The sequence below is a fragment of the Triplophysa dalaica genome, chromosome 1, assembly GCF_015846415.1.
Source record: "Triplophysa dalaica isolate WHDGS20190420 chromosome 1, ASM1584641v1, whole genome shotgun sequence".
Lineage (NCBI taxonomy): Eukaryota > Metazoa > Chordata > Actinopteri > Cypriniformes > Nemacheilidae > Triplophysa > Triplophysa dalaica.
Genome location: NC_079542.1, coordinates 6,341,490 through 6,353,812, shown reverse-complemented (window position 1 = coordinate 6,353,812; position 12,323 = coordinate 6,341,490). Strand labels below are relative to the sequence as shown.

The 12,323-nt window shown below is 39.6% G+C and overlaps 2 protein-coding genes and 2 non-coding genes across 4 annotated transcripts in view; all 4 read left to right on the top strand.

The window, feature by feature from the left end:
* The first annotated feature begins 349 nt into the window (after positions 1–349).
* rpl13 (ribosomal protein L13) lies at positions 350–2,417 on the top strand. The gene is made up of 6 exons (XM_056749463.1): positions 350–395; positions 954–1,069; positions 1,149–1,290; positions 1,583–1,756; positions 2,035–2,091; positions 2,212–2,417. The coding sequence occupies exons 2-6, from the start codon at positions 966–968 to the stop codon at positions 2,368–2,370; spliced, it is 636 nt and encodes a 211-aa protein (XP_056605441.1). The 5' UTR covers positions 350–395; positions 954–965; the 3' UTR covers positions 2,371–2,417.
* On the top strand, positions 1,415–1,498 carry LOC130432028 (small nucleolar RNA MBII-202). Its single transcript, XR_008908391.1, has one exon. It is a non-coding gene; the product is annotated as a small nucleolar RNA MBII-202 (small nucleolar RNA).
* LOC130432025 (small nucleolar RNA MBII-202) lies at positions 1,889–1,972 on the top strand. The gene has a single exon (XR_008908390.1). It is a non-coding gene; the product is annotated as a small nucleolar RNA MBII-202 (small nucleolar RNA).
* A 5,363-nt stretch (positions 2,418–7,780) lies between the features above and the next one.
* Positions 7,781–12,323, top strand: part of cpne7 (copine VII) — a 47,801-nt gene continuing 43,258 nt past the window's right edge. Inside the window, exons 1-2 of the mRNA XM_056749536.1 lie at positions 7,781–7,801; positions 8,771–9,241. Coding sequence (XP_056605514.1) covers positions 9,068–9,241 — 174 coding nt within the window. The 5' untranslated portion in view covers positions 7,781–7,801; positions 8,771–9,067. The remainder of the gene's footprint in view (positions 7,802–8,770; positions 9,242–12,323) is intronic.

Sequence of the window (12,323 nt, the reverse complement as noted above, 5' to 3'; positions counted from 1 at the left end):
CGCAAGCTATAAAAAGGCTTTATTTAACCTACAAATAAAACGCAATACTTTTATGAGTAGCGGAAGTGGCACGTATTTTAATCTATTTTGTTTTAATGATCTGATGTGTAAACACCCGATTAAGTATTTTAATTTATTTTCCGTTCATTTTATTTTGAATTTATCTTTCAGCCGCTCATTCATAAAGTTGGCGCGTCTCTTTAGTAACAGGTTTCAGTTGTAGAACTTTTAATTTGCCTTATTCTTCACGTGCTTATACGTCACACCGAATACCCAGCTTCACACTTCCGGCTCAATGGCGCGTCCAGCGTTGCTATTGGTTCTTTTCTGTATATCCCACAAAACCTTGCGTCGGTATTTCCTTTTCCTTTTTCAGCCATACTCCGCTACGGACGGTATGTGAATATATTCCATCCAACACAAATTTTTATCCATTTTAATCCTTATTATTAGCGCACGACACAGAACTCAAACGTGTCCAACCTTAAAGTGTACTTTGTTATGTATTCAAAATGGCCAGTATTGTTCATGTCATACTTTGATAAGATTAAAAATAGATGATGTTAGAATGCTTTACGCACGGTGGCAGTTTCTCGTACTTGCAGTGCACTCGATTGCATATGTTGAAAATGCTACAAGAGCAAGTCTTTTGTTTAAATACTAAACTCAAAATTTTAATACTGTTGTATTTAAAACTAATACTCAAAGTGATGTTTACCGTCTGTTTACGCTGAACGGCTAGCTTGCTAGCGTCGTGTTCCACCAGCATGACACCCAGGTCACTAGCATTGACAATGTACAGATGTATGCTCTTTTATTATAATAGTTATAAATGTAGATATTATGTGGTTATTTGTACTTATTTTATGTAAATTGTCTATTTCTAGCTTACCCTGTTAAGCATGTAGAAATGTACCTGTCTGCTCATTACTGTTACATTTGGTTTGCAATAGGAGTGAGCAATCATGGCTCCCAACCGGAATGGCATGATTTTGAACCCCCACTTTCATAAAGACTGGCAGAGTAGAGTTCGTACCTGGTTCAACCAGCCTGCCAGAAAGCTCCGCAGGTAAGATGTGATGCAAACCTTTACAGCTTTGTGGAAAGAAACGATTTGTAGGATGCACCTCATTGATCTGTTTTCACAGGCGCAAGGCCCGTCAAGTTAAGGCTCGCCGCATCGCTCCGAGACCTGTTTGTGGACCTCTCCGGCCATCGGTCAGGTGTCCAACCGTCCGGTACAACACCAAGGTCCGTGCCGGACGTGGTTTCACTCTGGAGGAGTTGAAGGTGAAGTATATTATAGTTTTTTGGTGACACTGGGTCACTAAACATCATTCGTGCTTGTTCCACGTGTGGTATTGTTGTAGTGAATTGTTGGTTCGCCTTATATAGTTTATTTCAAACAGTCAGATGATGACAAATTCTCCGGAATCTCTGTATCTTCTTGATGATACTCCTTGAACCCCATTATCTGATGACTGTTTTTGCGTTGAACGTTTGGGATGACAGCAGCTCCAGGACTACATCGGTCATTTTTTCACACTCTGAACCCTTGTTTTGTACTTTCATCTGTCCATAGGCTGCAGGGTTCAACAAAAATTATGCTCGCACCATCGGCATTGCCGTTGACCCCCGTCGCCGTAACCGATCCACAGAGTCTCTCCAGACCAATGTACAGAGGCTGAAGGAGTACCGCTCCAAGCTCATCATCTTCCCCAGGAAGGCTTCTGCACCCAAGAAGGGAGACAGCACTGTAAGTGCTTTAAACTAGTTCACAATGCAACTCATTTTGCAATGTCTGTAACCTGAAATTGCAAGTTGGCACAGTTTTTTTGTGAGTGTCAAGTTTAATCCAAGCTTGACCCACAACTTGCTTGCAGTCAAATGATGAAAATTTCTCCGGAATCTCTGTACATCCTTGATGATTACCATTGAACCCTTTTCCAGCTGATGACTGCAAAGTGTTAGCAATAATTTTTTCACTTATGGATATTTTGGTCTCGATGTAACGCCTCTTTTTTTGTCCTTTAGGAGGAGGAGGTCAAGATGGCAACACAGCTTATTGGACCTGTCATGCCCATCAGAAATGTATGTATATGGAAGATCTTGTTATTTGTCACAATGGGGTGCTTTTTTATGTGCATGAATTTGAATCATTTCTTACCGGCATTGCAACGTGTTCTAATGGAGAGTTTACGGTTTGTCCAGGTTCACAAGAGAGAGAAGGCCCACGTGATCTCGGAGGATGAGAAGAACTTCAAGGCCTTTATCACCTTGCGTACGACCCGTGCCCATGCCCGTCTGTTTGGCATTCGTGCCAAGAGGGCAAAGGAGGCAGCAGAGCAGGATGTGGAAAAGAAGAAATAAGCAACATTTGTAAAGAACTTTCAAAAAATAAATGTGTGACAAAAAGCTTTTGTCTTTGCAGTCTCTTTTTTTTGGAGATCCTCTATCATGTGTGCAGTTTCTTCATCATTTAAAGATGATGCTCTGTTTGCTACTCAAATATCAGTGTGATATTAGTTGAGGTTGTATAAAGATTATCTTTTAAGGTGCCTTAATCTGATTGTTTTTATCTAAGCCTTCTCTAGTTGGGGCATTTGCAATCTTGTGATTGCATAGTTAATTGCTTTGGTGTTGAAAGTATAGCTGCGTAAAAAGACCATTTCAGTTTTCTTATTTCTAAATGTTCTATTTATAGGTATATTTTGAGGTAAATTGAACAGTTTCGTTCCATACTGTGAACTACTCGCAATATTCTTCCAAAATGTAATATTAGAATATCGTCTATTTGCATTACTGTGCAGAAAAATTTAACTGAGAAACGGGTCAAAATAACAGAAAAGATGCTTTGTATTTTTTTCAGACCCCAATTACTGCAAAGAAAAAAGTTAATATTCACCTTTACATGTTTGTACATTTATTTAGGGGAAAATAAAACGATTGTATGTGATAACTTCTGTTTATCACAGTTTTCATGTCTAGTCTAGTCATGTCTTGATTTTATTGAAATTCAACAGTCACTGGACTTAAACAGCCATAATACATCTAGAGATGCTGAATTCGAATGGTTTCTTATTTTTTTACCTCGACAGTGCCTTATGCTTGTCAATATTCCCCAGCAGATGGCGATATTTAACTTAAATTTCTTCATGCTTCGTTAGTATGTGCATATGTGACGGGTGAAATTTTAGTTTTTGATCATATTGATTTACTGTCTCCAGTAGTGGTAAGTTTATTGTATCCTTCCACACTTATTTTCTAGCCTTTTTTGTTAAAAACTGGCTGTTAATTGTTATAGCGATCTGTGATTTGGTATGAATTTAAAATGATGTCATTGTCCAGTGTTTGGAATGGGCTGTGGGTGTGTTATGCAAACCTTGCTTCTCTCCACATCTTATCGATTTTTGTTTCACTTCAATGAGCACTTATCTCTTCTCTTTCTGTTTGGTCCTTTAAGGTAGTTTCATATATATATTTATATCATATCTCCTGTTTAACACATCTGACGCTTTTGCACCTGTATGTTCCAGTGACTTATTGCGAAGGGACCATTAGAGTGAAACGGAGTGAGGATGGTGAGGTCAGACTTCTGATTTCAGAGAATGACCCGTTTACACTTCAAACTGAAGTGGCCGAAATCAATTATCAGTGAAGTGAAGAAACCAGTGTAGTCGTCTGCAATCGATGAAGCAGAAGAGATCTTTTCCTAAAAACCTACACATGGATCAATACACCAAAAATATCTTGACCCAAGAGAGATGAGTAGGGAGATAATCATGCATAAGGTTACGTAAGGAAGAGCGTGCCCTAGTTTTACCCTTGAATGTTTGAAACTCCTGTAGAATGGGTTAAGAGAGGTCACCCGCTAACACCTTGAGATGTGCTTTTCATTCTTTAGCTTGATCTCAAGTAAAAATGTGCATTTAAACAATTCTGCTCAGCTATACCAATGGAAAGAATAGAATACAACTTTCATGTGTTAATACACCTACATGCTCTTGCCTACCCATTCAGATTTAGTTTTTTATGTAGTCAACACATGACGGCATAAGCCGAAACATTAGACCTGCATGGACAACTCGGTTTGAGATTGGCCAAGAGAACACGTGTTAGAGATGATCACAGGCTAGCAGCTGGCTGTGGAAAGGAGAGGAGGAATATAAATATATAAATGTGCAGGTGCAACATTTCCTTTAGGGTCATTGTGGCATAATTTCTCCATCATATGGTACTTTATGTTATATAGCAATGATACAAAGTAAACAGCCAAGAAAATGGTTTCTCTAAAGAAAAAATATTTATTGAGTGCTGACGTTCCCTTCAATCACAAAAGAGAAATAATTGAATATCAGATAGTTTATTCATTCTTTCTGTTTTCATTGTTTGCAAGATGATCACATGCGTTATGACCTGTTTAATTTAATTTATGGATACAGTAACTGATGGCAGCTCCATTTTACGGCAAATCCCAGGCCAAAATAAATATCTAAACTTTATAATTTGCCATGGGGGTAAATGTACAATGCTGAGCACATAAGCAGATGCGTTTCTTCTGCTTGATTGTCATCTCTAGTGCAAGTCCTTCAAATCAAAATCCTTATTTATTTTTTGTGCTGGAGTGGCTCTTGATCTTTGAGAACAGGAGAAGCTCGATTGGCAGAGGCTGTTTATCAGCACAGCCTAGTGGCCACAACAAACCAAACTTCTACTTAATAATTGCAGAAATCGACAGTCGAATAGTTGTTTTTGTATTTTGTAAGCAATAACGAAACCGTCCTAGGTTTTATATCTCTGGAAATGTTATCCCAATGAGAACGAAATGATTGATGGCTGAATGTTTGCTAACACGTGTGGTGATGTGTTCCAGAATATTTCGCATCGATGGGACTTTAACGTTGGCATGCATGGCTTATATAAGAAATGGACAACTCTCTCAGTGTTTTTTTTTCTTCTGAAATAGGTTGTGGGTGGACTGAATAAGCTCTGGAAATACAATAATGGCAATAGAGAATAAGTGTGGGTGTTTCACCTGTGAGTATATCTTCAAATGCTGTAAGCCACTAATTGATGTACTTTTTAAATGAGACTTAATTCAATTGTGTTGTGTCCTGTTTTGCTGTCTGTGTTTAGTTAACATGCCCACATTCATCTCTAGCATGAGGACATGACAGAATACTTCCTCCAATTAAACGAGTCCTATTTCTAATTTTATTGAGCTCATATCTTCCCTTAAAATATCTTTCTTTAAATGCGTATATAGAATCAAATGGCATTATGTTCCGTTATCTCAGCTGCCAAAGCATTAGGTGAATCAAATTTTATCCCAAATATCTCTCTTTTGATGTGTGCCAAGTACAACATTTTTGCCTAAAAGCCTATGTGAAAGTATCATACTCAAATTTTGGTGTAATGGGGTCAGGTGGGAGAGGAAATTTATAGCTAAAACATTTGTTATGTAAGACTGTATCATTCTAATTCAGCTAAGAGCTTGTTGAGAAGAATAGTGTAACAGTGCTATTTTGTATCTTTTACCATGACAAATCATCAGACTTTACTATTACACCTGGTTTCAATAACACAGCTTATACTATTAGGGTAATACTGCCCCATTTTTACCGTACATACATTTCCTTAAGACAAAAGTTGTTTGTGTTATTCATTAAAAATGTGTAAATTATGACATTGAGTAATCAATGCCAACTATGTCAATCTATTACAGACATTTCCCAAAGCACAGCAACAAAAGACCTTTGAAAAGCCGCAAATCCTAAGAACACCACATTAAATTATTGAAAGTTTCCTCATCAAGTTTTTAAGCAAATTACGCATCAACCCAGTTATCAGCATTACCACCTCCTTAAAACAACATTGCATGCGAGTTTTGTCATAATAGCATTCATTCTGAAAGTACAAGATGCCGTTACTTTATTTTTATGTTTTCATTAAGGAAATATAAATGTTATGATCCTTGATTTACTGGTTTAATCCTCAATAGTTGATCCACAATGTATTGTCATTTCTTCTTGTCATCTCATGTCATTTAAGAAAATGTGTTGTCACGCTTTGTGCAATGCATGAATTTCAGTGTAACTCTTTACAATAACGTGAACGCAATGGCCCCATCAGGATCAGATCTGTGGACAGGTCTCTTCAGCATCTGCATCAGATCTGTATACAGGTCTCTTCAGCATCAGATCTGTGGGCAGGTCTCCTCAGCATCAGATCCGTGGACAGGTGTCTTCAGCATCTGCATCAGATCTGTAGACAGGTCTCTTCAGCATCAGATCTGTGGACAGGTCTCTTCAGCATCTTCATCAGATCTGTAGACAGGTCTCTTCAGCATCAGATCTGTAGACAGGTCTCTTCAGCATCAGATCTGTGGACAGGTCTCTTCAGCATCTGCATCAGATCTGTAGACAGGTCTCTTCAGCATCAGATCTTTGCACAAGTCTTCTCAGCATCAGATCTGTGGGCAGGTCTCCTCAGCATCAGATCTGTAGACAGGTCTCTTCAGCATCAGATCTGTGGGCAGGTCTCCTCGGCATCAGATCTGTAGACAGGTCTCTTCAGCATCAGATCTGTAGACAGGTCTCTTCAGCATCAGATCTGTGGGCAGGTCTCTTCGGCATCAGATCTGTGGGGAGGGCTCCTCGGCATCAGATCTGTAGACAGGTCTCTTCAGCATCAGATCTGTAGACAGGTCTCTTCGGCATCAGATCTGTGGGCAGGTCTCTTCGGCATCAGATCTGTGGACAGGTCTCTTCGGCATCAGATCTGTGGGCAGGTCTCTTCAGCATCAGATCTGTGGGCAGGTCTCTTCGGCATCAGATCTGTGGACAGGTCTCTTCGGCATCAGATCTGTAGACAGGTCTCTTCAGCATCAGATCTTTGCACAAGTCTTCTCAGCATCAGATCTGTGGGCAGGTCTCCTCAGCATCAGATCTGTAGACAGGTCTCTTCAGCATCAGATCTGTGGGCAGGTCTCTTCGGCATCAGATCTGTGGACAGGTCTCTTCGGCATCAGATCTGTATACAGGTCTCTTCGGCATCAGATCTGTGGGCAGGTCTCTTCGGCATCAGATCTGTAGACAGGTCTCTTCAGCATCAGATCTGTAGACAGGTCTCTTCGGCATCAGATCTGTGGGCAGGTCTCTTCGGCATCAGATCTGTGGACAGGTCTCTTCGGCATCAGATCTGTGGGCAGGTCTCTTCAGCATCAGATCTGTGGGCAGGTCTCTTCAGCATCAGATCTGTGGGCAGGTCTCTTCAGCATCAGATCTGTGGGCAGGTCTCTTCGGCATCAGATCTGTGGACAGGTCTCTTCGGCATCAGATCTGTAGACAGGTCTCTTCAGCATCAGATCTTTGCACAAGTCTTCTCAGCATCAGATCTGTGGGCAGGTCTCCTCAGCATGAGATCTGTAGACAGGTCTCTTCAGCATCAGATCTGTGGGCAGGTCTCTTCGGCATCAGATCTGTGGACAGGTCTCTTCGGCATCAGATCTGTATACAGGTCTCTTCGGCATCAGATCTGTGGGCAGGTCTCTTCGGCATCAGATCTGTAGACAGGTCTCTTCAGCATCAGATCTGTAGACAGGTCTCTTCGGCATCAGATCTGTGGGCAGGTCTCTTCGGCATCAGATCTGTGGACAGGTCTCTTCGGCATCAGATCTGTGGGCAGGTCTCTTCAGCATCAGATCTGTGGGCAGGTCTCTTCAGCATCAGATCTGTGGGCAGGTCTCTTCAGCATCAGCGCTTCTCTCCACAGCGCTCGAGTTTCTTAGGAGCAACAGCAGGTAAGACACTAGCGCTCATATTTACACTCAGGGTGTCACTAGATTGCATGTTTATTAGTTATCCAGAAAGTTGAAAGTAAGTGTATTGCTGACGGTGTTTTATGCAATGTGTCATAATGCGGTACATTTAACGGAATAAGACATTAGACAGAAAGGATGATTCTACATGTGATGTACAACACGCCGATTAACGACGAATAACTCTTCGGAAAGGAGAAAACCAGCAGAATTAAAAATTGACATTTAAACTCGTTCATACGTTTCTCTGTTTTCAGTTTTCTGGATTTTAACACTCGCAAAATATGTTCGTCTGCATTGCGCGGTATCGAAACAGACGAATAAAGTTTGAGGTTTGCTTTACGTCTCCACTTAAACCGCTTGTCCCATTCGATGCTTATTTACTAAAAGATCAAGTTTGATATTTGTTCATTTCGACTGTCTGTCCTGAGCAAAATCAGATCCGTAAACAGCAAGTGATTTAACATTTTATTAAAAAAATCCAAATAAATTGTGTTTGAGATGCTTACAGAATATGTCGCATAACAAATATTATTTCTGTACCGTAAAGGCTCGTGTTATTCTCAGGATTGCTTAAAGTGGATTTCAATGTGAAGGAGAGCGTGATATATGATACTGAAACACAGTCTTTTGCGATTGTTGAATATGCTATATTCACTCCAGCTATGCTTTTGTATATTTGTTAAAAATGAACCGTCACGCTTAATGAGATTTCTTTTGTAATGTGATAAGACGAACCGCAAAACTGCTCAACGCTTTTCGAGACTATGGGAAACGCGATTTAACCTCGTTATTAAGTTACATTATAATGCACATTTTCATGCAGAGCAGCGTTTATCGTGTCCAAAGTGAGCTTATATTTGTCTTTTTGCGATGCTATTGTTTTTATAATGCAGTTCATCATGTGCATCTATCGAACTTGTAATACCAACACATTTATTTCTTGCTTAGGGCTCCGTTGCTGATGCTGTCAACTTAACATCTCATCTGTGAATCTCTGCATCTTGTCACATCAATGGATACCTATTGATTCATTCGCCCTGAAATATTCTCAACAGACTTGCTCTTTGCGTAGTGAATTAGAGATAGAGATGTCACTCTGTAAAGAAGTCGGACAGGTGGAAAGTTGAAGGCAATCCATAAGTAAAGGTGGTCGAAAGATCAAGGTGATCTCATCTTCATTGACACACATTGTTGTCTGCCACTTCTGGGCTGGTCCTCTGGTCCTCTGCTCCACACCCCATCAGAATGTGTGACTCACTGGAAGCAACATCCCCAGTGGCAGGCATAGGAGGACCGGTTGCATGCGTGTCTAAGGTGGAGCTGCGTATGTCCTGCAAGTCCCTGTTGGACAGAGACACGCTCAACAAGTCAGACCCATGTGTCATCCTCATGGTACAGAACCAGGGCCAGTGGACGGAAGTGAGTGTTTCTCTTGTTTTCAGTCAATCTGCATATTGTCGACAGATCCGCCCCATTCTGCACTCTGGTTGAATAAACATGTGAAGCCAATCAATATATATGCATGTGATGTGAACGCAAAATACAGGTATTGACAATGACCGTGACAAATCATGTGGATACTACACATTATGTTATTGTTAATTATTCAGCTACCTTTAAAATTTTGCCACGAACTTCACAATGGTTGCAATCGCACTCCCTACTCACATTTCAGTTTGTTCTCTTCTGTAAGCACAGGGTCTGACTCTGAGAGTAAATGTGTATTTTTGACAACCTTCCATGCACAGAGTCGAAACAAATTTATGACATTCATTTATTCTCTTTTTTTATGTCACATCATTGACAGGTGTACAATGAGTCTAAATTGTATTCATGTGGATATAAGCAGTGCAGTTTAAAGAAAAAGATACAAAAACTGTCGGTGGGTCGGCACACATTTGCAGATTTAAGGAATGAACTCCACCGAAAAAAATCTGTCATGAAATACACACCCTCAAGTTATTCCAAATCTGTATACATTTCTTTGTTCGGTTGAACACGAAGAGAGATATTTGGAAGAATGTCATCAACTGACAGTTCTGAGGCACCATTGACAAACATTAAACATTAAATGTTTCCTATTGTGCCCCAGAACTTTCATTTGCTAGCATTCTTTTAAATATCTTTCTTTGCTTCAACCGAACAAGGAATTTTATCTAGCTTTGGAGCAATTTAGGGGTAAATTATTCATGACAGAATAAAAACGTTTTGAGTGGAGTATCTCTTTAAGGTACATTTGGTGCCAAATATATAAATAATGCACCTGTGTAAATCTTTCCAAAGAATACATGTAAAATTACGTACATTGGTGCCAAATGCATAAATAATGTACCTATGTACAGTACACCAAGTACCTACAGTATATGTAAAGCTCTCCTATGAATACAAGTAATCACATCTATAGTAGATGGGCCAAGGCAGTCGTCCCCGTAAGAAAATGTTGGACGGTTGTATTTTTGCACAACAAATTCAGCTGTTATTCCAATATCAGTGTTCATTTGTGAAGGTTGACTGGACTGGAAAGTGCAGGGGAGGGTGGGGTCACTGTTTGGATTGAATCCAGGCAAGGAATTGTCACACAGCAGGAAAGGGCACTTGCGCTTGAATCGCGACCGGTCTGTTTTTTTCTATATCAAAGCAGTCACCATATGAAAAAAAATTATCTGGAGTCACAGCGGTGGTGTTGAAGACAGCTCTGTGAAGCTGCGAAGCTGTCTGCGGGAATGTGTCAGGCTGAAGGATGAAATCTTAATCCCAGCCCTATTATTCCAACCAGTGTGTCACGTTCAACATCACAATGAACAAAATGAGACATGCCAGCACAGTTCAGCAGAATAGCGGCGGGATTTTTTGTGTTTTCAAAGATGAAATTTTTAAAAGCAAGTCTATGAAACAGAACAATGTGAGACGAAATCATCAAGATATTGTTGTCGACATGGCATGATTCATCGCTGCCTTGCTTTTCCAAGTCAACATGAATTGTGTCTCTTAGAATTGATTTTTATAAACAGTAAGTTCTCCTTGCAAAATATGTTGCATATTTTCATGTGATGGCAAAACACAGGTCTAGCTGGCCATGTTATTTGCTCGGCATCTTTATGTATAATTGGCTTCTTTCCTTTCAACGTCTGCAACATCTTTAGTGTTTAACACTTGTCAGTTCCTCTCTTCATTTAAAGGTACATCAGGAAGAGTGGCACCCACATGAACAGCATAAGACAAATTATGCTAAAATCTCATCGGTGTGGATAAGATGCTTGTGAAACTGAATGCATTGTCTTCACACTGTGTGATGATGATTAAGTCTGAGCGCTACAACAAGTTGTTTAAAAACCGACGGTGTGAGATAATAGTGAACATGATTAGCATTCACTGTGGAGGGCTTGTAGCGGTTTGCTGATGGAAGTACTAGCGTGTAAATGGATGAACAGCCATTTAAAGAATTTTTATAATGGCTGCGTGAAAGGAGGTATTAAGGGGAACATTTCTGTAACAGAGGAGAAAGAGTGAATTAAAATGTATTCACATGCTTCTCTTGTGTGGTAGTCTATTATACAATCTGAAATCAAGATATGATGCTTTTTCATATATAATGGAAGGAATACTGGTATGTCTTTACATACTGTCTTTGAATCTCTTCTCTATAACAACCTAAAAGGTCTTTTTTGTATACTGTAAAGAAGTACTATATAGGAAATAGTTATTCTGAATATCATCGCTGTCTTTCCGAAAATCCTTTGACTGTTTTTCAGGAAATAAAATAAGACACTGGTCTTTTTTCAATGGTTAAATACTGTGTTGTCAAAGTTGAAAAACACATTATTTTATATATTTCATTGGTTGGACACAGTAACAAACATAAAGGATGACTAATAATGATGGTAAGAAAATCACAAAATATGGAGATGCAAGGTTTCGGGAGGACAGCAGTGATATAAGGATATTAATGACTTTTCGCATACTGTACAGAAATACTATATAGGAAATACAGTAACTCTGAATAGATATAAGCCACTCTGAAAATCATTGACATTCATTGTGTTTCCAAATGAGCTTTTACAAGTGGCAGAATATTTTTGCAGAAACAGAAAACATGAATTTAAAACCATCTAAATCATTTTACACGCACACCGTTTGCCAAAGTATGTATATAAATGAAAATTCAATATGTGTTTTGTCTCATTCTCATTAGTCAACATTTCCCTGTATTGAATGTGTGCCCTGAGAATTGAAGGAACCTGGCATGCAGGTCCAGTATATGATAACATGGAATCATTTTGCTTAAACATATGAACATAAGTACCCATATGTTCCCATCCCAATATATTGAATAGCATTAAAATTCTCTTCCTTATTCCCAGATTCCCAATGAGCTGTAGCAAGCTACATTGATCCATGGTCATATTATAGGCAGACATTAAGCTTTAATGTCCTCATGAGAGCAGTGAGCGCATGAATCGTCACTGTGTGATATACTCTGTATCGTTGAATCTTCAAAGGG